Source organism: Juglans microcarpa x Juglans regia, chromosome 5S (genome assembly GCF_004785595.1).
Source record: "Juglans microcarpa x Juglans regia isolate MS1-56 chromosome 5S, Jm3101_v1.0, whole genome shotgun sequence".
Taxonomy (NCBI): Eukaryota; Viridiplantae; Streptophyta; class Magnoliopsida; order Fagales; family Juglandaceae; genus Juglans; species Juglans microcarpa x Juglans regia.
This window is the reverse complement of record NC_054603.1, coordinates 9,793,311-9,820,383: the sequence shown is the minus strand read 5'-3', so window position 1 is coordinate 9,820,383 and position 27,073 is coordinate 9,793,311. Positions and strand designations below refer to the sequence as shown.

The 27,073-nt window shown below is 36.0% G+C and overlaps 1 protein-coding gene across 5 annotated transcripts; it reads left to right on the top strand.

The window, feature by feature from the left end:
• Positions 1 to 14,570: 14,570 nt before the first annotated feature.
• Positions 14,571 to 22,724, top strand: LOC121267682 (KH domain-containing protein At4g18375-like). Of its 5 annotated transcripts, none has more exons than XM_041171675.1 (9): positions 14,577 to 14,628; positions 16,659 to 17,262; positions 17,643 to 18,137; positions 18,389 to 18,628; positions 18,706 to 18,972; positions 20,052 to 20,107; positions 20,208 to 20,304; positions 21,443 to 21,600; positions 21,691 to 22,009. In XM_041171675.1, exons 2-8 carry the CDS (start codon positions 16,678 to 16,680, stop codon positions 21,572 to 21,574), a joined length of 1,872 nt encoding a protein of 623 aa, XP_041027609.1. In that variant the 5' UTR covers positions 14,577 to 14,628; positions 16,659 to 16,677; the 3' UTR covers positions 21,575 to 21,600; positions 21,691 to 22,009. The 5 variants fall into 5 exon arrangements, with proteins under 5 accessions (XP_041027610.1, XP_041027609.1, XP_041027607.1 ...); XM_041171677.1 differs by lacking the exons at positions 14,577 to 14,628; positions 21,691 to 22,009 and adding exons at positions 14,655 to 14,826; positions 22,242 to 22,724 and having other exon boundaries at positions 16,658 to 17,262; XM_041171676.1 differs by having other exon boundaries at positions 14,571 to 14,648; positions 21,443 to 22,009.
• Positions 22,725 to 27,073: the final 4,349 nt, after the last annotated feature.

Genomic DNA, 27,073 nt, shown 5'->3' with positions numbered 1-27,073 from the left:
TGAATTTATGTGGCCCCCACAAGGATTCTGCCAACATGTCAATAAGTCCATCACCCCCTTAGTCATAATCCACTCAACCAAAGGTGTTAAAAATTGCAACCAATGAGCTCCTCGCTGGCTCACAATGTAGTAAAAGATAGATCAATATTTTCCCAATTTTCTTCGCATATACAATACCATTACAATACCAGCATATATTTTTTTCCTCAAAATATCTATTATTAAAATCATTCCCAAGGCAGCAATCCAAACACAGAATGCTACCCAAATCCGCGTCTTGTTTCTCCAAATACACTTCTAGGGAAAAGAAGGGCCAACTAAAGGGAGAGGCAGTTTGAAAAAGGAATTACCCTCGAAGTTCTGTCTCTCGGATGGAGTCCAATATATTTCAATAGCACTGCCGCTTCTCCACCTCAGAGATTACAACGGATTGAAGGATGAAGAGAACATATCCAACTCCCAATCATGGACTGATCTTATGAAATTCCATTGGAGCACATTATCTGAGGTCTGCAAGTGTACTGCATCTCAAACCTCATTGTGATGAGAACACCTCTGGAGAACACCTCTGCATATATTCTTGAAAGGTTGGTCCCCATACCACACATCCTACTATAAAAAATTATAAATCCATCACCCACCATAAGGTTAATAAAGCGAGGGAACTAGAGTCCCCCCACCCTCTCCTAATGTTGTTCCACACCCAAACCCCAAAAGGTTTCTGACCTCATTCATTTGCACACCATACTCCCCGCATCCCACCAAGTCTGAAGCAGATTAAAAGGAAATTCACAAAGCCCGTAAAAGAACTTCTATACTACCTCAACCCAGCCCTACTCCATTTGCAACGTTCTCTACAATCTCTCCCTACTCGGTATCACAAGCTAAGATAAAACTAACTGAAATATGCAACTCTTTATGTATTGGGCAAAGCAAATCCCTATCCTACATTACAAAGATTACATACCCAGAAGCAAAGCCCAAAACGACCTTAGTTTTTTAGTATATTGGAGAGAGAGGGGGGGGGGGGGGGGGGGGGGGTTGAATTTCCATTGAAAACTACGCCAAATCTCTACACAGTACAGCAGGATGCTGTTTAAAATAAGTGATTAATGTACCTAAAAAGACATTACAAGCAATGGTGGTTCTCAAAAGAAGCCTCGGATCAACTACAAGGCATGATCACAATTTCCAATTACAATATAAGAAACAAATTATACCAAACGAGTTAATGTCGTGACCCCGAAAAGGGGGGGGAAACAAAAGAACTTGTGGGTTTTATCTTGTTAATGGTACGAATAAGTAAGAATCTTGAGTTGGGTGGAGTTTTATACCTGTAGAATTTACTTACACCGATATGCCCTTGGGTATGCTTTCCTAAACGTGTGTCTCAATCATCCAACAGAGAGAGGGAGTGTAGAAGAAGAAGAAGAAGAACATGCGAGTTTGGTCGTTTCTCGGATACCAGTCTAGGGACAACCGAGAATTATCCCCGCCGCGGCACCTGCTGATGTGGCATACTGCCACGTCAGCGGTAATATTATTAAAAAAAAAAAATACAAGAAAAATGAGAGAAATTGTTTTGTCTGTAGCTTACCGAGGAAGATTGCTCAAGGTTCGAAACCAAGCTTCAGAGAGACCGACCAGGGAGCAAGGTTGAGGAAGCTTTCGTCGCCATCGTGCGTCTTTGGGTCGTCGTCTCGTAGTTGTGGTAGCCGTCAGCTTGCTGTAGAGCGAAACCAAGCTTCAGAGCGAAACTAGAGAGGGAGCTTGCTTAAGGAAGCTTTCGTCAGCTTGCTTGAGGAAGCTTTCGTCGCCGTCGTGCGTCTTTGGGTCGCCGTCCTGTTGTTTTTTTAGCCGTCGTCACAGCCTACAAATCTCTGAGTCGCGGCGTCGTGGGTGAGAGAGGGAGGTCTGCGGTCGCCATGGTGGTTTCGTGGACACAAGCACTGCAGAGTTCGTGGGTGGATCCGGGTCAGGCCATCATCTCAGTGAAATTTATTAGGTTTGATCTTCTATGAGGCTATGAGCTGCATATATAGCATGCTATATTGAATTGTGTTATGCCCATGGAAACTTTCACTGGGACCTTTTCCATTTTGATATAGCATAACAACTTCTGGGTTGTCTATCAACCGAGTGTTTCATTCTCAAACGTAGGAGCTGTTAATAGAAGAGTTGAGATAGGTTGGATCGATAATGCATGCACAAATATCATATAAATTATCTCACAGAAAAGTAGAACTAGAATACGTTCATGTTGGATACTCTGTTATACCTGCAAGATATACAAGTAGTTAACTAAAACTGTTTTGCATACCTTCATCATATACAAGCATGAAGGGCAATATTACTGCCATTGCTTTACAAACTCTTATCTGTTCTAAACTATGTTAAGTAAAACTTGTGACGCCACTGAATCTTCCAATACAGAAAACCACAAACTCCACTCTGTGCACCTGGCCAAATAAAACATAGTTGAGGCCCAAGGGTCAATTTATTCAAGAATGAATTATTTCTCACCTTTTGGTCAGTGATTAGTTCTCATTGATACCATCGGAAATAAAATTGGGACAATAAAATCTAGGTTTTTAGATTAGGTGTATTATTGATCATGTGACCTTATCATGGTGCATTAATAGCTTACTTTTTCTTGAAAAAGAATTTGCAAAACTTAGAAAATAATCTTTTCCCCGAATTGAACGCTTGTGGGATGTGTTTGAGAAGAAAACTTTTGTTTGCTCTAGTTCTAAAATCTACAAGATTAACTACTTCCCAGATATGCCTTTCACAGTACAAAGAGTATTACTTTACATGGAGTAGAAGAAGATATACATGATCCTGGTATAGATGTTGCAACAATACCACTTGTCATAAGTTATTTTGGGTGTGTACATAATCTGATATTTTTTTTTTGGATTTATGATAAGTTCGATAAAAGGACCACTATTATGAGCAAAAGCTTGCTGCAAGCTTGTATAATGTGGACAAGTTTTAGTCCAGTGCAATGAAAGACTCCGACTTCTATCCATGCATGACTTCATTTCATATCGTAATGTAAGGCATAGAATACACAAGCAGCATGAGGTTAACCTGCAGTTTTTCCAAATAACCTACACCACTCGACTTCATTTGATACCAACAAGAAAGACATAAAGTAAGTGTTTTTTTTTTTTTATACAATATAACATACACTACTTATTCCAATTATTGAGACCTTTTTATAGCTGACCCCATGTGATTTTAGCTTGCTGTAGATACTATAAATAATTTATGATTCCAATTATTGAGACCTTTTTCCATATTTGTGGCATATTTTAGTGGGACATGGCCATTAGCAAAAGTCCCTGAGAATAAGATATTTATAGCTTGCATGATTAACTCCATTACTAAGCCCTATTAAGAATAATTTTGCCAACAATGATTCTCTCTTTAATAGAAATTCTTAAGAGATATATTGACGATGCATTTGTCTTCCTCTCAGCATGGGAAACGGGAAAGAATAGCCATCTACGCTAACACCATCTACCTCAAATCCTCAATCCGCGGTATGTTATATCATTTAATATATCAAAATTGAATTGGAATTTGTTGAGTTAATATTTAATTTCAAAATACATAAATAACTTAATCTCTCTTTCATGTTAGGACATACCATCAACTTGTCCAAACATCCTAAATTATATGCTTGGTTACTATCGACCAAAGCCTGTATGGTTAACGGCTTTTCTGCCATATCCAATTTACAAATTGGCAACCAATATCCATTCAACATACAGGTGGTGATAACATGTTAATATTAATTTTTAATAAGTTGGCTTATTTTTAGGAGTTTTTTTTTTTTTTTTTTTTTTTTTTTTTTTTTTTTTTTTTTGCGCAAAATGCTGGTTACCCATTTCAACATGACATGGGATCTCCGACTCCTCTCATCAATACAAGCTCCGCTACAAGCAGACCAGTTGGTTCAGAGGATAATAGACCCGATAGTGGGAAAACTGAAGCACCATGTACATCCTCTAGAGTTGAAGAAAGTAATGAGGATAGACCAAATCCACGGGAAACTGAGGACGGCAGTACTGAGACATCTCAGAATGTGCAGATGGATGGTGATGGTATCATTGAGGAGCCAAAGTCGGGGATGGAGTTTAATTCCCTTAAAGATTTAGTGAGTTATTATAAGCAATATGGTAAGAAATGCGAGTTTGAGATGATGACAAAAAGTACTAACAGAGGAGATGATGAGGCTGTTAAATATATTACCCTTGCTTGTGTCCGCGGTGGGAATGTCCAGAATAGGACTTTCAATGTCACCAACCCATATCCGACAAAAAAGATGAAATGTAAGGCAAAGATTAATGCCTTAAAATTTGAGGGAAAGTTCTGGTTGACTACAGTTCATAATACCCATAACCACGGCCTCAGTCCAAAAAAATCTCGCTTCTTTCAATGTAATAGAGAAGTCAATGATATCGTAAAAAGGGTCTTAGATAGAAATGATTTGGCTGGCATCAGAATGAATAAGAGATTCGGATCTCTTGTTGTGGGCGTGGTTGGATTCGAAAACCTTCTGTTCTTAGAAAAGGATTGTCGTAACTACATTCGACAAGACAATACATCTAAGACTTGGCACAGGTGGTGCTAGAACGCTTCGAGAGTTCTTTTTAGGGATGCAGTACAAGAATCCTGGGTTCTTTGCCTTGATAGATTTAGACGATGACGGGAGGTTAAAGAATGTTTTCTAGGCAGACCCCCGTAGTAAAGCAACCTATCAATATTTCGTTGATGTGGTCACATTCGACACCACATACCTGACAAATAGATATGAGATGCCCTTTACACCATTCATTGGTGTAAACCACCATGGGCAGTCAATTTTGTTGGGAGCATGCTTGATTTCCAATGAGGATACCGAGACCTTTATGTGGTTATTCCAAACTTGATTGCATTGTATGGATGGTATAGTTTCGAAAGCTATTATCACTGATCAGGACAGAGTGATGAAAAATGCAATCCCTATTGTTTTCCCAAAAAGCTGACATAAATTTTGCCTATGACATATACTGAAGAAAGTCCTCAGAGAAGCTTGGCTCCTATGGATCCTACAAAAGTGGGATGAAAAATCACTTAATAAAATGTGTGTTTGACACCCAAACCGTTGAAAAGTTTGAACAATGTTGGGATCAGTTTATTACCACTTACAACTTACATGAGAAAGCGTGGTTGCAAAGTTTATATGTTGAGCGTGAACATTGGGTGCCGGCATTCTTGAAACAGGTTTTTTGGGCTGGAATGAGTACAACGCAACAAAGCGAGAGCATAAATACATTTTTTTACGATTATGTTCATGTTAAGACAAACTTGAAAGAGTTTGTCGACCAGTTTGAGAACGCGTTGAAAAAAAAATTGAGAATGAAAATGTCATGGATTTCCACACATTTAATGTCACAATTTTCTGCATATCTAGATTTCCGATTGAGAAGAGGTTTCAAGATTTGTATACGAATGTTAAATTCAAGAAAGTCCAGCAGTAACTTACCGACATCATTGATATGGATCCAAAGCTACTTAAGCGTGATGGTGCAGTAAAAACCTATCTAGTAGAGGATGAAGTTCGTTTGGAAGAGTTCACTAAGCTGGTTAAACATTATGTGGAATTTAGTGAGGAAAATATATTTGGAAAGTGTTCTTGTGGTTTCTTTGAGATGAGGGAGATCTTGTGTCGGCACACTTTAGCCGTACTCAAATGAATGGGATGAAATTTGTGCTAGATAAGTACATTTTAGATCGATGGAGGAAGGATATCAAGATGAGATACAAGTTAATCCACAACAGCTATGAGGGAGAGGATCAGCCAGCAGATTGTAATAGATATTCAAGTCTGTTGAATAACTGTTATCAGATGATCACTTATGCAGCGGCTTCAAAACAACATATTGAGGATGCAACTACTAAGCTATATACAATGATTGACTTGTATCGTGACAACCAAGAAATCACATCGATGATCTAAATGGGTTCCAATGTTGGTTATGCGACAAATGACACAATTACAATTGATAGTTCTAAACAAGTACTCAGTCCACGTGTTGTGCGAGGGAAAGATAGACTCCCATCTCTGAAGAGAGCATTCAGGATGGAGATAGACATGAGGAAAGTTAAAGCGAAGACGAAAAATGCACCAGGAAATAGGAAACGTAAAGAGGTGCATATATTTAATGACTTTTGTTTTTATATTTTATAACAACAATTATGACTAATAAATTTTGTACTTTCTTACTTGATTAATAGCGTGATGGAGGAGATACACCAGTTGTGGGTACTTTCATGAATTTATTCGGTACTTCAGACATAGATATGACAAATGTTGCTGACATGCAGGTATATTAAGGATTTATATTTGAATTAAAATATTGTAGATTTTTCTGACAAATATGTATCACAAGGCAACATTAGTGGAACCGTGCTCTGCGAAACAGGGTTTGCAAGTCAAGAAAGTGTGAGTTTTTAATATTCAGATTGTACTATCAATATCACATTAATATTTAAACATTATTCGTTACAAATGCAATTTGGGCTGGATGGATCACAACCGGTACAATGAGATGTTTTAATTTTAAGATTCAAATACTCTTTATATATTGAATGTATTGGAACTGTGTATTGGAATTTATTTTGATGTTAGTGTATTGGAATGTATTGGAACTGTGTATTGGAATGTATTTTGATGTGAGTGTATTGGACTGTACATATTGGAACTGTGTACTAGAATGTAAGTGTGCTTTGAGTGGCCATATATAGCAGGTTGGAGTTTTGTGTACTTGAATGAAATTTTTTGAAGCAAATGGGAATGCTTATGTCAAATGGTCATATATATATAGTAGGTTGATTTGTTCGTTATTTTGGACCAAATGGGAATGACTATAATTGTGTGCTTTGAATGACCAAATATAGCATGTTGGAGTTTTGTATAATTGAATGAGACTGTTTTTAACAAATGAGACTGTTAAATATGGGAATGCTTATGTTGAATGGTCATATATATATATATATATATATATATATATATATATATATATACATGCATACCTTTGATTTCAGCTTGCTCTTTATGATCTTTAGTTGTCCTCTATTCTTGTCACTTGTCACTTTTAGATCTATGTCTCAGGCCACCATGAGAAGTGGAATCAGTCACCACAAATTCTAAATTGTACTAATATTCAAATTTTGTATTTCAATACGTTACTGGCAAAAATTATAGAGAGGTCACTTTTGTTCTCAGATCGAGCTCAACATGGAATATCTGTTAAGTTAGAGAATTTGGTCAAAGGTCCTCGAGCGAAATTCGAGCGAACCTTTAGAAGCTCGATTTGAAATTCGAGCATGAGTGTACTCCATGTTCTCAGATCGAGCTGAACATGGAGAACACCAAGTTAGAGAGTTCGCTTGAAGGTTGCTCGCACTTGAAGGTCCACTCGAGCAACCTTCAAGCGAACCACTTCAAGCTCGAGCGAATATCAAGTGTGAGTGTTCTCTATATTCTCAGATCGAGCTTTAGCTTGAGACCACAGAATTAGAGAGTTCGCTCATGCTAGGCATGAGCTTCAAGTGGTTCGCTCAACTGTAGCTCGAGCTGACCTTCGAGTGAACTCTTTGACTCTGCGGTCTCAAGCTGAAGTTTGATCTGAGAACATAAAGAACACTAATGCTCGATATTCGCTCAAGCTTTGCTTGAGCTTGACGTGGTTCGCTCGAAGGTCGCTCGAGCGAACCTTCGAGCGAACTCTCTGACTTGTTTTCCTACATGTAAAACTTTCTTTCCTCAATTTTAAGCCTTTTTGTACTTTGAAACTATATGTTGAGTTTAGGGAGTTATGGTACAACCTAGTCCTTTCATTTCGTGATGCTAATAATACTTAACACTGTATTAGTAGGCTCCCTGGGATTAAAAAAATACTATCTGAATAATTAACTGCATGGTCTGATATTCTTTATCCAGACAAATCGTCTTCAAGCATAGTCCTAACCAATTATGACACTAGTAAGTGGTAGTATTGACATGCAACAACTTTCACATCTTTTGAGCAGAACACCACAAAATATAAGAAAACAGGGTCTAACTTGAAGTGTAAAAAAAAAAAAAAAAAAAAAAGAAAAAAAAGATTTAATTCATGGTGATGATCCAATCAATTTTTTTTTCCCAAGATACTGAATTGACTAAAGCGCAAAATTGATCACTTCCACATGGCCTTCTAGGATCAATTCCTTAGCTTCTTCCCCCATCTGTTTACAAAAAGTCCACTCCACATTGGCTCCCAAAATTGCATAAGATTGGAGACATAAAAAAAAAAAAAAAAAAAAAAAAAAAAAAAAAAAACAGAGCAGGCTTGTGCAGTAATAATAACAGAGATGTTCTCCATTTGATCTGAATATCTTACTTCAAACCTGAAGAAACCCCTACAAAAAGACAGAAAAATTCCTAGACATAAATGACCAGAATTTATATGTAACATATCAATACAGGGTAAAAGGATATAAATTTCCTAACTCAAATTTGGGACTCAAATTTGGGACTTAACACATCTTCAGTTATTTGCACTAGACTTGGGGGAGGGGGAGGGGGAGGGGGAGGGGGATTGGGGTGGGATACTGAATTGAACAAGCAAAAGAAAGAACAAGTATAGACATAAGAAGAACATGACAGGCATGGAAGTTATCAAGAAAATCTTCATGATACTATACAATTCATTACTTGAGTTTATAAAATACAATTTTCAGGACCTGTACAATTCATTACTTGATACAATTAATCAAGACAATCATGTGTGCCCTAGGAAATTTAATATTTTTCATTTACAACATATCTCACCCACATGTATCCTATGATAGGTAAATAAACAAAAAGATCAATGACCAGCATCTGGAGGAGGTTGCGCAACGTGCCCAACGTTACCTGCATTCCCATCATCCTCAGAACCGCTTGTTAGTAAAGTTTCCTCCATTTCGTTCAAACGTCGTAGGACTGTGTTTTGGAGCATATCAAATTTACCACTCATGGTATATAAATGATATATCAGACTCTCACATCGAGTATCCATGCGCTCAAGATGAATATGTAAGCCATCTACACGAGCATCCATGCTATCAATGCAAGTATCTAAATGATCCTCAATGCGATGTAGATGGCCTTCCAAATTATCGAGTCGAGTATCGATGTGCTCAAGACTAGCAACAATGTGATCAAGATAACTATCGATGTGGTCAAGACGAGTCTAGATGCGACTCAAACATTCAAGCACCATTTTTATTCCCGGCCAATTCGGTTCCGGTGCAAGGGTGGATGGTCTTAAGCTAGATGGCTGAGAACCTGATGGCATTGCACAGGATGCTGCGAACTGGGTGCAGGATTTTCATCATCAAAAGGGAATTGAAGAATGTGTGCACGACTGAGCTGAATGGTCTGACGACCAATTGGAGCCTTCAGAGGGATTCTAGGCTCTGTCTTTGGAATAGGAACATAGTGAAATAGAGCAATGCGAGTGACAAGACTTGCAAAAGGCAATCCCGTCCAAATTTTATTGGACTGATGAGCCTCTAAAATGACCTTGCAAAGATGACTTCCCATATCAATGGGAACGTCATTGATCAGTGCATAAAGAAAAGTGGCTCTGTCATAGCCGACGTCACTATAATGGTTGGTTGGGTAAAGGTTAGTAAGAACGACCCTACTAAGAAAGAGATAGTTAGGGGAGAACTTATTGGTAGGAATGGGTGTCCGACCATTCCAAGCTACCTTATATCCACACAAGCGGGTGTAGATAGCAGGGTTGCGAGGACCAGAGGTGTTGGCCTATGGATATGGGGCCTCGGTAACACGAGGGATGTTAAGCAAATCAGCTAACATGCTCAGACTGACAGGGATTTGGATGTTCCGGAGAGTGACGTCAAAGGAACTATAGGGTGAGAGGGCATGATTGAGATAAATTAATAAAGCAAATTAGAAATTAATGTCAATTTGTTAGAACAATAAAAGGTAAGACGTAGCCTAAAATGACAAGTAGCAGATTGCACTGAGAAACTCATCTCTCACACCTCACTCCAGGGAAGGACCAAACATGGTCCATAAGGTATGTACACAAATAAATAAATCCAATAATGACAGCAAACATAGTTTAATGATAAACTTCATCTCTCGATCTCAATTAAGGAAATATTTGTAGATGCATATATGTATATTGGAAAATAACTTGTCCATTTGAGATTTAAAATTTTACACTAATAAAAAAAAAGTATATTGGAAAATGTTAGTCCTCCTGTTGGGATTTTTTTAAAAATTTTTGTTACTTAATGATTAAAGAATTATTTTTTAATGATATTTTGATTTTTTATTATTATTTAAAAATGTTGAAAAATGCATGTAAAAAAAAAGCAAAAAAAAAAAAACAAAAAAAAAAAAAAAAACATAGATGAAATGTACCAGCAGGAGCTCCCAGCAGGGCTCTACAGCCACCCATGTATATTTGTATGCATATAGGCTATATCTATGCAGGTATGTATATGAAGGTATGTCATACATAGATGTTATGCATATAGAATCTTGGTAACCAAAAAATAAAAAATAAAAAATTCTAAAAAAGAACTTATTAACATTATGAACCCGGAACTAGAAATGCTTCATTCCTTAAGTATGTGGTTTGCAAGTACCGGTAGAATAAGACACTTACTAGTCACACCTGAGAAATTGCCTGAAATAACTAGGATGATTGGATAAAAAATCAGGGCAACAAACTCTTTTAATTTCTTTGAGCAAGGAAACCATTTTCAATTATAAAAATAAAGAATCATCCACTCATAATAAGTACTAAAAAAATTCCAACGCAAATAAGAGTATCTTGCAATTCTTAATATGAAACCTTGCTTTAAATCAATTCTACGCATCAGGATAAGTGAGAGATTTCTTTTTATGAAGCCATCCTCCAGGTTATTACAATTTCAATGACAGAGAAATTTGTTGAAAATAATATTAATGGGCGCATGAATCAAGTTAATGATATGATAAATGTATGTGATCAATTAGATCAAGAACATACAATCATAAAGCATTTATAAGAATGTCACAATCTACTCCATTGAATGCATGTTTTAACAAGCATCCACATAAACTATGCTATCCCGAAATCCATGTAATCCACCAGTTCACTTCAGCCAAATAAGGCCTAAAGATCCATTGACCTAGACATGAACTCCCAAGGAGGACAAGTTGGTTATAAAATCTAGAATCACATTTATCCCAAGTGGACTGTTCATGCAAACAATGGACAAATTTCTAGATTGAGAGACACATTCCTGTGCTTGCACTCATAATATTTAGCTATCTACATCAATCTTTTATCCCATGTTTATAACAGATGCCAATGGTTATTTCATATTCATAGAGACAAAAGCACAAGAGAAAATGGGAATGCATGGAAGCTGAAGAGAGAATACACCAGCTGAGGAGGATATGTATGTGCATGTGTGGACACACTTAACTACTACAACGCTAATGACCATTGTAGGGAGCTTGCTTAAAAGTAAAAATAGAAACAAAATATATTTAAAAAAATAAGCACAAAAAAAAAAGTTTGCTCTATACAATGTTTTTCAATATAAACTGCACGCTTGAAAGAAGCTTGTTTATTTCCTAGATTAAAGTTTGATCTGAATCCAAATATAAATAATTTCCTTAAACCTAAATTTTATCTCAAGATAATTTAAAGTTGAATCATTATTAACTCTCAAGATAATTTAAAGTTGACACAAAAAAGCACTCTTAAAAAGCTAATTTTGCAGTAGATTGTGGCCTTCTAAAGCCACATTCCTTGCAAAACTATTTCTCACTCTAACACAATTCTAACCAATAAGTGAAAGCAGGTCAGCTTTGCGGCCCGTGTACAAGTTCAATGTACACATGCAAGAACATAAATTGTAGTTCTAAAAATTTACAATGACCTCAGTGTTTGATGAAAAATCGAAATACCCAAACTTCCCCAACCCGTCAAATTACTAATCTCTAATTTCTAACAATGCAAAATGGAAGAGGAATGAGTGAAGAGGATAGACTTATCGTGAGTGGAGGAACATGGGATGGACAGCACCGAGTTTGGAAATAATGGACTACGCTTTCACTGTTTTAAGATGCAACGGTGGCACTGCACTAGGCGGGGGTGGTGGAAGACTAATAACGGTGGAACTTGGTCGCCATGCTTGAGGAAGATGAATGTCGATTTTGTGGGTCGGTCTGTGAGGGGGAAGGAATCGAAGGGGTCAAGGGAAAGGCGGAAGGAATCGAAGGGGTTAGAGGTCTAGAGGGAAAGGGGGTTTCGGAAAAGGAAAGGGAGGGAAGAAATCGAAGGAAACAAAAACCCAGAGAGGGAAAGGGGGGAACGAAGGAGGGATTACGGTTTAATAGACCGTAAGCTACATACAACTACATGACGACGACCCAAAGACACACGACGGCGACGAAAGCTTCCTCAAGCAAGCCGAAAGCTTCCTCAACCTTGCGCCCTAGTTGATTTCTCTGAAGCTTGGTTTTGCACCTTGAGCAATCTTTCTCGGTAAGCTACAGACAAAACAATTTCCCTCGTTTTTCTTTTTTTTTTTTCTTTTTTCTTTTTTTTTTTAATAACATTACCTGATGTGGTAGGTGCCGCGGCAGGGATAATTCTTGATTGTCCCTACACTTATTGCAATAGTAATTTAGCCTGTCTCATATAGATGTTTTCATCTCAGTGTAATCGTCGGGGTCACCCATAAAATTTTTTCTCTCTATCCTTTTTTTTCAGATAGAAATCGTATCGATTACTCCTATTGATCAGATTTGAACATTAAGTATCGTCTGATGAGTCTACTTGATTTTTAATTTTTTTCATATAAATCTTATAATTACACTAAAAATTGTCTAAAATCAAATTGATCAAACCGGTTATATCTAAGGGTGTAGCCAATCTAGTTCGGTTTTGGAAAAAATTTAAGACTGAACCGGTATGTATCGGTTTTGTATTTTCGAAAACCGATTACGCATCGGTTACCCTTCTAGACCGGTACCTCTGGTTTTACTGGTTCAAGTTCAGTTCGGTCTGGTTTTCCAATTTAATAGTATTAAGGCATAAAATGTAATTTATTAAGGCATAAAATGTAATTAATATACTAATATACATTATTATACTAATTAATTAAAGCAAAATTTAATTAATATACTAATGTATTATGTATTTATCAAAAGGAATATGTTGAGAATTTATTAGGCTGTAAAATGTTATTAATATATATATTTTATGTTAAAGTATATGATCAAATAAATTTTATGTTATAAATTATAATAAAATTATCTTATATATAATTATAATTTATATTATTATATATTAATAATATATGTTATATATATTATATATAATATAAAAAATATTATATATAATAGTAAAAAAATTAATTTAAAATATATAATATAGTGAACCGGTCCGGTCCTAAAAAATATAGAATCGGAACCAGACCGGAACCTGCCGGTTTCAGGAACTAAGGGAATTGGTCCCAATTCGGGTCGGTCTTCCATTTTTTCGGTTAATTTTTACACACCTAGTTTTATCTCTATCATTTACCACAAAGTGGTGATTGATGGTGGCACTATGTTGTCTTTTTATTTTTATTTTTCTAATTTTTTATTTTGTAATATTAAAAATGATTTTATTATCAAAATTATTTGTTGTTAAAAAAAATTGATTTATTTTTTAAAGCTTAAGTTCCGTTTGGATACAGAAACAATTTCATCTTATCTTATCTCATGATTACAATTTTCTTAAATTTCTACACAAAATTTAATAAACAATTCATTTTTTTTCAAATTCTAAAATAATAATAATAATATTTTATTCAACTTTTAACTTTCATTTAAAACTATCTCATCTTATTTCACTATCTGAATAGATCTATAATTATAGATGAGATGGGGTAAGATGTGATTGAGATATGAGGTTTCTTGTTAAGAGCGGCGCAGCTGCGCCCAGTACAAATTTGGCTTTTTATTTTTTTCTTGTTTTTGTTTTCATATTTTTTAACATATTTAAATATTTTTAAAAAAATAAAAAAAATACATCAATACAATCAATGCTTTAACCATTAAGTTAAAAAAAAACCTAAAAAAAAAAATTAAATATATAAATAATCAAAATAAAGAAACAAACTAGGCGGCATAATAATATTAATATTGATACGAGGTTTGTTGTTAATATTGATATTAACAGACAGAAAAAAAACAGTTTAATTTATTTTTAAATCAGGAATAGATGAAGAGTATACATTACATTATTATTTTATTTTGATCATATTAAATAATATGTAATATATTAATTATCATTAAATAATAAAAAAATATATAATAAATAATTATTTAATAGTACTAAATAGATCATATTTTATTTAATAAGATAAAAGTAGAGTGGGAATACCACTTAAAACAAAAAAAAAAAAAAAAAACATTAGCCGTATGAAAGTGTTTTAACTGTATATTATACAGGGGAGAGAGAGAGAGAAAGAGAGAGAGAGAGGGGTGGAGGTACACGGCCTTTTCTTTATCAGTCTACAATTGCAAGGGTGCGCTTCTTTAATCCCAAGTAACGTTACATCTTCTTCCTCGAAAACTCTCTCTTGTTATTGCCTTTTCTGTAATATTTTCTTGCTTCTTTCCCCCCTTCCTGTAAGCAAATATTCCACCTAATAAACCCTTTGCGTTAACCCTAATATCTCTATCTTTTTCGGAGTCGGTCTAAAGTTTGCAGCTTTCCAAGTTCTAGGTACAGAAGTTCTTTATTCGATATTAATTTTCCTTCTTTATCCGTAGATAACTGAGTTACTTTGTTAAGATCCCACTAGAGGAGTAGATGAAGAAAACAGAAATGATTGTATGAAATGCTTGTAACGAGGATTGCAGTGACTGTAATAAATGAGATGAATAAATGGAATGACTATTCTTGTGCTTCTGTTGTGGTGTTGAATGGGTTGCATCCGTGTATTAAAGAAACCAGAGAAATGCAAGGAAATGTTTCCATGTTGATTGGTTGTAATGATGGATGTAATATATTGTAAAGGAATACTGTATGGAGAAGGAATGGGAATGCACGGGAATTGTTTGATAAAAAGCTCAGAAGAGCCATTGATTCATAGCTACGGGTTCTTCGAGGGACCCAACCTCCAGATGATCAACAAAAAGATATTCCTGATTCAAGATAATTCTCCCACAAGGACTCCCCACTACTCGAGCCAACACCTCTATTTGACCGGAACCAACTAAGCCCATGGGCCACTAAACAGATTAACAACTCAAATACAATAAAAAGTAACAACTAATTTGGAGGTCCATCAAGCCCGGCCCAACTTAATTGGATTCATTACATACTTTGTCCAAGGGTTTTGAGCACTAGCAATGGCTTATTCATCTCTATCTTCATCTTCATATTTGCATAATATGTCTTTAAATTTATCTACATTGACTTATGCATCTCTAAATTTTTACATAGTGAATAGTGTTTTTTCAAGTTTAAAGAAGCACTATTCACTCTCCAAACATTATTTTTAATATTTTTTTCTCTCTCCTACCCATTAAAATCAACTTTGCGGAATTTGTATTAAGATGATTTGGATATATGAAATTTGTATTAAGTTGATTATACAAAGTGTTTTTTAGTACATATTAATATTTATTGATAAAATTGGTCATTTTGATATATGAAATTGATAATATTTAGATATATAGAATTTGTATTTTTGAGCACATGGTGCTAATTGTAAAATATATATAAAAAAAATAATTTTAAGAAAAAAATAAAAAATAAAAAATAAAAAATAATAATATTTTTTTATTATTTGGTTTAAAGATGCATAATCCAATGTGAGAGTTTTTCTTGTTATGCAAAATCAATGTTCAAAAGATGTAATTTTGAAGATTCATATAGAGAAACCAATGCTAGAGCTAAGAGTTTACCTATATTTTCTTTTTGTTTATTTTCCCGTCGTTATTTTCGAGGAAAAAATTATCTTTAGAAATTTATTGATCGAGACAAATGCAGTCTTATATATATATTTGTTTTTGATAAGTTGCAGTCTTATATTTGAGGGCTTTATTTTAATGCCCCACAATTTCATGCCTTAAATTGATGTTCTCTTCCTCCCTCCCCTCCCCGATTTTCTGTGTTATTTGTATGTGATTTTTGTCGATATTCAATTTGGTATTTATAGAAGGCATATACTTATCAAATACTTTTTATAGAAGGCATAGAGGGATTTCTGTGTTTGTGGGTTTCACACAATTTGTGCGATTTGTTACTTATGATAGAGTTCTTTTGTACTGTAATTTTTGTGGTTTTTCAACTTGTTCGTGTTTGCATGGGAGAAACAGGAAATAATAAAAAAGAAATTAATTTCTTAACATAGAAGTCATATGAATCTGTTACTCATAAAAATTTATGCAGCATGAGTTATTATTATTATTTTTTAATTTTAGGATTTAGTGAAAATTGTACAGTTTGTGAATTCGGGTTGAGAAGTTGAGAGAAGGTTATAAGACGCATACTGGACCTAGTGGTTGTTGTGGATGTATTAAACTTGAACTCTTTTTGCACTTTCAGGAGCCAATTAACATATAAGATGGGTGAGACTGGGAAGAGATCTCAATCCCAGAGGGACCACGGTGGGGACAATAAGAATCAGAAGCGACGGGTGAATGACAAAGATGACAGAGGTACTGACAAGCTGGTTGTTTATAGAATACTATGTCCAGATGGGGTTATTGGAAGTGTCATTGGTAAGAGTGGGAAAGTAATAAATTCAATAAGGCAAGAGACACGGGCAAAAGTCAAGGTTGTTGATCCATATCCAGGTGCTAAAGACCGTGTTATCACAATCTACAGTTATGTTAAGGAGAAGGAAGAGGTGGTTGATGATGACTTTAGTGACAGGGAACCTTTATGTGCTGCACAGGATGCTCTTCTCAAAGTTCATGCTGCCATTGCAAATGCCGTGGCTACTGTGGGAGATTCTGACAATAAGCGAAAGGATGAGGAGGGATGTCAAATTCTTGTTCCATCTAGCCAATCTGCAAATATCATTGGTAAGGCTGGAGCCACAATAAAGAAACTGAGAAGCAAGACAAGGACAAACATTAAAGTCATGGCCAAGGATGCCACTGATCCAACTAACTCATGTGCAATGGACTTTGACAATTTTGTCCTGGTTAGTCTTTGCTATAGCTTAGTCAATTGTGTACTTGAGCTATGCTTATTTTTTGCATTAATAAAAATGTGATTTACCTATAAAAAAAAGTTTATTTTTTAATGAATGTGGAACACTGGAGTACTTCTTTTGTCATGCAACATTATCTAGTTCTACTAATTGGATCTTATGCATAATTTTTTTGTAATTAAAATAAATTTTATTAGAACAAGTAAATAGGCGTGACCCAATTGCACAAGAAGTATACAAATTATGCATAAAATAACATATATGTTTATTCCCTTCATCGTGACTTTTATCCATGGGTTCATTTTCACCTTTACGAAAGTTCTTGTCTGATAAGTTCTTTGCTTTTAATTATTCTCTTTTCATATGAATAGATTAATGGTGAGTCAGAGGCTGTGAAGAAAGCTCTGTTTGCAGTTTCTGCAATTATGTACAAGTTCACTCCTAGAGAAGAGATTCCTCTTGAGACTTCAGTACCGGAAGCTCCTCAAAGCATTATCATCCCATCCGATGTCCCTATTTATCCACCAGGTGGACTATATCCAAGTGCGGATCCTATTGTCACTCCTAGATCTGTTCCTTCAATTGTAGGTGCTACAGATGTGCAGGATCTCCAGCGTTATGCAGATACAGGGAATACATGGCCTCTTTATTCATCTGCCCTTCCTGTGGCGTCTGGATTCACCAGTGCCTCACAATCGGAGGAGTTAATTATAAGAGTATTGTGTCCTTTTGACAAGATTGGGCGTGTGATTGGCAAAGGAGGGGGTACCATTAAAAGCATAAGACAGGCTTGTGGTGCTCGTATCGAGGTTGACGATACCAAGTATGATTGTGATGAGTGTGTCATCACGATTACTTCATCAGAGGTACAGTTCTGCTATATGGCCTTTCCATTTTGTTTTATTATTTTTTGAAATTCTATAGTTCTTGTGGATTTTTTTTTATAGATTTTTTTCTTATAAAAAAAAAAAAAGTGTTCTTGTGAATTTTATGTTTTTTTTTTATTTTTTATTTTTTTTATTGTCAAATTACATCCAATTCACCCTGGCAATTTGCAGTATAGTGTTATTCATCTGCTAATACTTGTTAGCTTCTTACTTTTTCCATTGTTTGGCAGTCACCTGATGATCTGAAATCCATGGCGGTTGAAGCTGTTTTATTGCTGCAAGGGAAGATCAATGATGAAGATGATAATACTGTTACTGTTAGACTACTTCTTCCATCTAGGGTCATTGGATGCATCACTGGAAAAAGTGGCTCAATTATAAATGAGATCCGTAAGAGAACTAAAGCTGATGTCCGTATCTCAAAAAGTGACAAGCCTAATTGTGCTGCTGTAAATGATGAACTTGTTGAGGTTTGTTTTATAGATCTTTTGTGGGCTATGTACTTCTTCTGGATATGTGATATATGATATAGAAATTGTTCCTCAAGGTGCTTGGAGAAGTTGGCATTGTTAGAGATGCACTTATCCAGATTGTTTTAAGGCTCCGTGATGATGTCCTGAAAGATGGAGATGGTGGTCATAACCCTGCTTTCGGTGCAGATTCTCTATTCTCTGCTGGCTCTAGTCTTTCAGTTTCATCTGTCTTGCCTTCTGTTGCCACAGTTGCCCCTTTTGGACATGATTGGAGGGTTGAGAGTGGAAGTGGCTTGGGCATGCTTTCTTCAAGCAGCCTCTATGGATATGGTTCTTTGTCGGTGTGTTGATGCTGTTTGTTTTGTTTTTCTCATTTCACCCTTGACTATAGCTTTCATCATTTTTTTTATAAGTCATCATCAGCATCAGCATGACTTATGTTCATCATTGTTATTGCTAGTATTGATGAAGCTTGCAATTTTCTTGGTGCCAATCTAGGAGCTTAAGATCAATCACTTTCTGTGAAAGAGTGATTGGTATAAGATATTTCGAGAATGACATGTATCATTTTGACAGATGACTCGCTTTAATCACTTTGTTGCTCTTCTCGACAGTTAGCGATGCGTCTCCTGTGATATGGCACCTGTCTGTGCAAGGGAGTAGATGGGCTCTTTCTTCTCTGTTAAAAAAGCAGCAAAGTCTTATTTTTCTTGTCCAAATATTAAATGTGTAGTTTTTTCTTGACCAAATATTAAATGCATATTTCTTGTCCAAATATTAAATGCATATTTGTCTATATTTTTGTCTGATTGTAATGAGCCACTGGTGATTTATTAGTTCCTAAATCCTGACATCCCTCTTCTCCCTTTGTTGCAAAGGTTGGAAAGCTCTACCTTGTTCTGTATTTGATAGAAGCTTTTGTTGCCAAACTCTTGTCATATTCATCACCGTAACCATTTTAGATATTTTAGGTGGCTGTAAAATTGCTATGGCAGTACAAGACCAATAGCATATTAACATGTGTTTCGAGTGACAGCTCTATCCAAATAAATGCCTTTGGCTTATACTCTTTTTTGCCATTATTATTTTAAACTGGTTTTTTCTTGCTTAATGTCTTTATTTTTTTCAATTTAGTTATTTGGAAATGATGTTTGATCTAAAAATATAAAGTTCTCGTGTTCTGTTAAATAGTCTCAATGCATTTTATATGAAAATTTGTCAAATGGTTGGACACCTCCCTTCCCCATGGGAGGTCAATGGTTTGAAACACACCCATTCGATTTTTCAGTTGAATTAATTTCACCTATAAAAAAAAACTCTGTACCTTTGATTGATGTTTATTTCTGATTCAATTAAGTCATCAAATTTCTTCTTACTGTTTTTGTTAGCATTCATTTTTACTTTTCTTTCTTTTTGGTAGATGGGCGACAATGGCTACGGATCCATGCCCACATATTCATCCAAGCTATATGGAGGGTTGGTATATTATTTTTATGAGATCTGGTCTTGAAGATTTTTCCTTCAGCTTTAATACATTCTATATGGCTCTGCTTTTTAACTCCGTGACCCTATGCAGGTTGCCTCCCACTTCCACACTTGAGATTTTGGTCCCTGCTAACGCAGTGGGTAAGGTAATGGGTAAAGGAGGGGCCAATATTGGCAACATGCGGAAGGTTGGTTTGACTTACTACAAAGATATTCTTTTTTTTTTTACAAGCACTACAAAGATATTCTTATTGTAGGTAAAGCATATTTGGAATCAAGATAAACAAATCTGAAGTATTCTTGTCAATGTCCATATACATGACTTTTTTTTAAACTTGATATGCCATGTAAAATGCCTTATTCATCTCATGCTTGGCCCTTCCCAGCGTGTCCCTAAATTAAAATACTTTATCAAGTTGATTTCAGAATTGGTATGGAAACAGAACTTCATTTTCATTTTCTTTTTAATAATAATATTAAATATGTATATATAAGTTCATGGGAAGAAGAGTAACAGCATAGTCATGACACCAAGTTTTTGGAAATAAGGGCATAGACATTATTGTTAAAACCCTTGGGGGGCATTTGTTTCAGGACATATTTTAAGATTTTTTGTAAGTATATTTTAAGATTATTGATAATCACATTAGGATTTTTGTGTATTACATTGTTTTGTTGCAAATGGAATATAGTTGCTTTTGCAGATTACCAAACTCTAGTTAAATAAAATGTGGGCGAGATTACATTGCTAGTCTTTCAGATTTCCAGGGCATTAGTCATTGTTTGTAATGGGGACAGCTTTCATAACTTGCTTGTATCCATCACTAATGCTTAGTGGTTATTAGGTGTATTCTGTGTATACTTCCTGTGTACTTGGGCTATTGCCTTTTACTATCAATAAAGTTTTACTTTTACTTTTTTTTAAAAAGATTTCCAGGTATTATATTTCCAGGAATCTGGATGCTGCGGGGCATATTGAATTCCCCAAACCAAACACCACCTTATATTTTCTCTGACTCTTTGTACCCGTGATGCTGTTACTGGTGTCATATTTGCTATGCCATGTCAATATCTTAAATTTCATTCAAGATGCTGGATTGTGTCAGATATACTTGTCTCAGTTATGGTTTTGGAGACCATTTTTCATATATATATATATATATTGTTATTACATGAAATAAATGGGACACCAAATGTAAATAAACAGATGCCTTTATACTTTGATGTTTTCCTGTTAGCTGTTTTGATTTGTTTTCAATTCATTTATTTGATAATTAATCTATTCGTGGGACTGGTTAACATTCTAACTCCTTGTTTTCCCTCCAGATATCTGGTGCAATGATAGAGATTTCTGATTCCAAAACTTCCAGGGGTGATCGTATAGCCCATATAACAGGCACACCTGAACAGAAGCGTGCAGCTGAAAACTTGGTTCAGGCATTTATAATGGCCACCTGAGTTTTGAAGATGCTTCTAGATAGAAGGTGAATGGTTAAAATTCTTGGATTTTGCTCCCTCATGGTTCCTCTCCGTAGTTCCTTTAGGTTTGGTTCTGAAGAGGGCTTCTTTTCTAGGCTTCTTTAACTGGGATACTCCTGTTCTCCCACAGCAGTGCCTACCGAGTTTATGTGGGAACATTCCCTGCAGGCTTTATATTTCATGATATAGGTTTCTTCTTTGCCGCTTCATCTATTCTCCTTCAGCAGTATCTTAGAACAAGTAGGATCGTTCGTTCCTTTCGTGTTATTTTGCCTGACCATGTCTTTAAGAATGTGGAGTTCATCTTATTTCCAAGGCTTTCATACTCTATAAAGTTGATGTTCATGTCAGAAAATAGTTTCAGCAATGATCATAATTGTCAAACTTTTAATATATGTGCTATTTTTCTGGAAATTCATCCTCACTCTCTGATTCTGCTTGAAATATCTTTTCTACCAACGAGGGAAGTGCAGTGCAGTCAGTGATGATATCTTCTTTCAATGCACTCCTTGGTTTTCATGTCTTAATGCTATGGGAAGAGAAGGGAAATCATCTTCTCATATTGATGAGCTCTCCCTCTATGCATCACTTTTATCTTGTGACATCCTAGATGTAAGAGGTTTTTTCAAAACTTTTTTTTTATAAGGAATCTTTCAAGAAGGGCAAAAGGTGCCAACTCTAGTACACATGAAGTATTTGAGAGAGACACCTATTGGAGCATTCTGAAGGAAAAAGGTATTCTTAAATTATGTTTTGAGCTCCTCCAGCGCCGATCCATGGTCCTCAAAGATTCTAGCATTCCTTTCCTTCCAAATAACACCAAATGAGGCAAGTAGGACCTTTTTTCACATTGCTGTGATTTCCAGGCTGCCACCGTACCCTTTCCAGGAATAAAAGAGACCCACAATTCTTCTGGGTTTGGCCCAAGCCATTCCAATCCAATTGAAGAAGTTCCTCCATAGAGCACTTGTATTCTCACAATGACAAAGATGATCAACGGACTCTCCACTCTTACATATGTAGCATCAATCAATCACAGCGGTGTGTCCTTTCCATAGATTATCTGTGGTGAGAATCTTCCCTAGAGACGTTGTACTAGTAAAGAACGGTTTTCAAGGGGGCCTTTGTCCATCAAATACTCTTCCAAAGAAATGGGTTGTCAACACGAGGAATAAGGATATTATAGAAACAACAAACATTGAACATCCCTCTTTTGATAGGGCCTAAAAATCTTGTCCTTATCTCCTCTTCTCAATCTAGTGGAACAAACATATTAAAAAAATCTCGTATACCTGGGCTTTTGCCTATTATTTTGGTCAATACAATTTTGTTCAAAAGCATTTGCCTCCCAGTCTTGAGCCACTATGATGAATCTTATATTCCACTAGGGAGAATTACTTATAATCTCCAAATTGTCCACTAGAATAGCATCCTTGGCACGAGCAACAGTGTACACATCTAGCATAACTTCTTTGAGGGCCAAGTCGTTACGCTACAATTCATGCCAGATTATGAACGTATTGTATCCATGTCTGGCAAATCTAATATGGTTAGAAAACTTTCTCCAACATTTCATTATAGTCTTCCATAATCCCATCACATGAGACCCTTGGACCTCATTAGAACACAACCCACCCCACAAGCTTCCATATTTAGAATCTACTAGTCGGGCAATGGTTCTTTTTTCCAAACTAAATCTTGGAAGACATTGCAAAGTAGAGAAATATTTTGGCCATAAAGGATTGTGCAAAGGTAAATTTACAAATTGACGTGATTTGATGTGGTATATTAGATTTTAAAGTTACTTTTATTTTAAAGTCTTAACATATCATATGAATGCACATCAGTTTGTGAGCTTACTTTTGTAAAATATTTTTGTAGTTGTAGAACTTCTGTTCAAATTATTATATAATCTTGGGCTTCCTTGGATATCTTGTTACATACATTGCAGTGCCTTTTTTTATAGGTAAAAGTAACTTTATTAAAATGAAATAGGCTTTACCCAAGTATATAGGCAAAGGAAAACAACTAATTACATTCGAGGAACCAGAAAAAGAAACAAGAAAATCATGAGCACTACTTCCATCGAGTACAACAACAGACAACCAAAGCAATAAAGTGGACACAAAAAGATTTCAAAGTTCCTCCAAAGTGCACTTCCTATCTTCAAAACATCTATCATTCATTTCAAGCCAAATACGCCACATAAGACACAAATGAATCATTCTTCAAACTGTAGCCACTTGGGTATAATCTTGAAGATCCACCACCCTCCAAGGCATCTCCCATGCAATTCTCTCGTTCTACTAAAAATCTCATCGCAAATCGCCCTAACCATCTCACAAGGCAATAATAAATGATCCACAGATTCATCATTCTTCTTACACACATAGCACCAATCCATGACAATTAGACTACGTTTACTCAAATTGTTCATAGTCAAGATCTTTCCAAGAGAGGTACTTTTTTTTTTTATACATACTTTCCAAGAGAGGTAGTTCAAATGAAGAAAGCGGCTATAGAGGTCTTGACTATTATGGGATTTCAAGACCTTATGAAAAGATCAAACAATTTTTGCTCCCATTAGGCCTCCAAAGCATCCTATCTACCTCAAAACTGTCAACCCTCACAGCATGTAAGGAACTGAAAAACTTAGAAAAAAGCACCAATTTTCCAATCATGGGCAGCTCTAGTAAAATGAACATTCGACTGATAAGAACCGTTGTTGTTGACCAAAAGGTCCAACATCTAGGCCTCCTTATTAGAAGGACAAAAAAGGAAGGGAACCCCATCTTTAATGTGAGATCACCACACCAAATGTTGTGCCAAAATCTAACAAAACAGATATGACTGGCAACACTCTCCCAACCCTTGCCAATTTTCTTCCATAAACCCACTCCATACGCCCCCCTCACCTCCTTAGAGCACCAACTCCCCTATTTCTTCCATATTTGAAGTCAATAACCTCCCTCTAAAGAGAATCCCATTCCAGGTTGCGCCAAGGAGATCCACTATCATCCCTCTTATTTGTTATTGTCATGGAGGCATTAAGTAGAGTGTTGTCGACTTTAGTGGAGGGTGGCTTTTTCTCAGGTTATTCAGTGCGGGATACTAACCATGGTATTACCATTATATCGCATCATTTGTTTGTAGATGATACGCTGTTATTTTGCGAGGCAAATCCAATCCAGGTCATCTTAAATCTTTAAAGGCTATTCTGCTATATTTTGAAGCGGTATCCGAGTTAAAAATAAATCTTTCAAAAAGGGAGATGGTTGCTGTGGGTAAAGTGCTTAATGTTAGGGGGCTGGCTAATATATTGGGATGTGTGGTCTCTTCGTTGCCTATGAAGTACCTTGGCCTACCGTTGGGAGCATCATTCAAAGCTAAGTCTATTTAGGATGGGGTGTCAGAGAAAATAGAGCGTAGGTTGGCTGGGTGGAAACGGGTGTAGTTGTCTAAAGGGGGTCGAATTACATTGATAAAGAGTACCCTTTCCAACCTTCCCACCTATTTCTTGTCATTATTTCCTCTTCCCGCTAGTGTTGCCTTGTGGATTGAGAAGCTTCAGTGAGATTTTTTGTGGGGTGGACTTGGAGATGAGTCTAAGTTCTATTTAGTTGGGTGGGACAATGTGTGCTCTCCCTTGAGGGGTGGTGGATTGGGGGTTCGTAATGTGAGGGCCTTCAATAAGGCTCTTCTCAGGAAGTGGCTATGGAGATATAATTATGAGAGAGAAGCCTTATGGAAGATGGTGATTGATAGTAAGTATGCAAGTATAAGGGGGGGTTGGTGCTCTAATGAAGTTAGGGGGCCTACGGGATGGGGTTATGGAAGCATATTCGGAAAGGCTGTGTATGGGGGATGGCCATAGAATCAGTTTTTGGCATGACGTTTGGGTTGGAGATATGGCTCTTAAGGATGTCTACTCTGCTATTTTCATAATTGCAAGCAAACAAGATGCCGTGGTGGCTGAGTTGAGGGATATTAATAATGGGGCGCAACAATGGAATGTTAATTTTATTCGGGAGGCCTATGATTGGGAAGTAGGAGTCATGGTGGAGTTCTTTAACTTGTTATACAACATTAGTCCTACTGTCACAGTGGAGGATAAGCTAGAGTGGCGGCCTTCCAGGAAAGGCAATTTTTCTGTACGCTCCTTTTATGACTCTTATTGCCCAAGGTAGAAATCACTTCCTTGGAAGAACATTTGGCAGAGTAAAGCACCTACAAAGGTTGCTTTACTCCGCCAAATTGTTATGTATGTGAAAATTGCAAGTAAAAATAATATTTTTTTTTCAAATTTCAAAACAAAAATAATATCAAACCATTTCTCTCTCCTTTTCCAAAATAATATTAAACCATTTCTCTCTCATTTCCCAAAAATAATATTAAGCAATTTCTCTCATTTCCCAACCTTTTTCACTCATTTCCCAAAATCCAATAAAACATCTCAACTCTATTTAACTACTATTTACAAAATTTTGAGATACTTGAAGTGGCCAAACGAGCCGTCAGTCCTTGAATTGAGCCATAACAGTATCTTGACATTGACAAGAAAACTTGGCATTACCTCAAAGTTTTCTCTTGAGTTCTTTATAATGGCAATCAGCTTACATTTTGTTGAGATATTGATTTCTTGTAGTTTATCTGGCTCTCTTATTGATCCTATCGTGCTATGCAAATCTATGTAATTAATCCTGTATAGTAGCATTCATTGTTGTTGATGCTGCCTTTCAACCACAGTTCCTCCTCAAATTTGCGTAATTGTTCTGTTGGAACTATTATGTCCAACATTTAATTCTCTGTGCGAAAGAGTGAATTGCAACAATGTGCATGCCATGCTGGGACTTTCTGCTTTATGGCGTAGATCTATTTAGATGACCTTGTTTCCAAAATGAGACTCTTGAATATCGGCAGTGATAGAGACGCTCTTTTCTGTAAGAAAATTTGAGAACTTCCAGCGAGCAAGGAGATGAAAAGCTTTTAGATAGGAACACTTCTTTAAATGATAGGACAGTCGACAAATCCTGCTGAAAACCATCGTTTTTGCTTCCATCTGTATGACGAATGGTTACCATAGGGCATAGGGTCCCTTGCCAATCTTGATTATCTGAAAATATATCCTCTCTACATTCTCATCTCTATTCATTCCAAAGATATCAACACTTAAGATATCATCAGTGTTGATGTTCAGAGAACCAACGAAGCTGGTGTTGTGTTTTGGTAATCGTTGAGGATATAGTTCTATTATTGGTATTCAGCAGCGGTGGCAGCACAATGTACCATTTGTTTTATGGTAAGTGTATCTTAACAATATATTCCTACCGATTTCATGAATGCTGGTGAAAATGTGGCAAGGTGTCTCACAATTGTAGGTGTGAAATGCTGGTAGTGGGGTTGGAATATACATGTACTTTGCTTGTAAATATTGTTGTCAAACATTAGAGTCCAAGAAATAAAGTTCCAACGTGCATT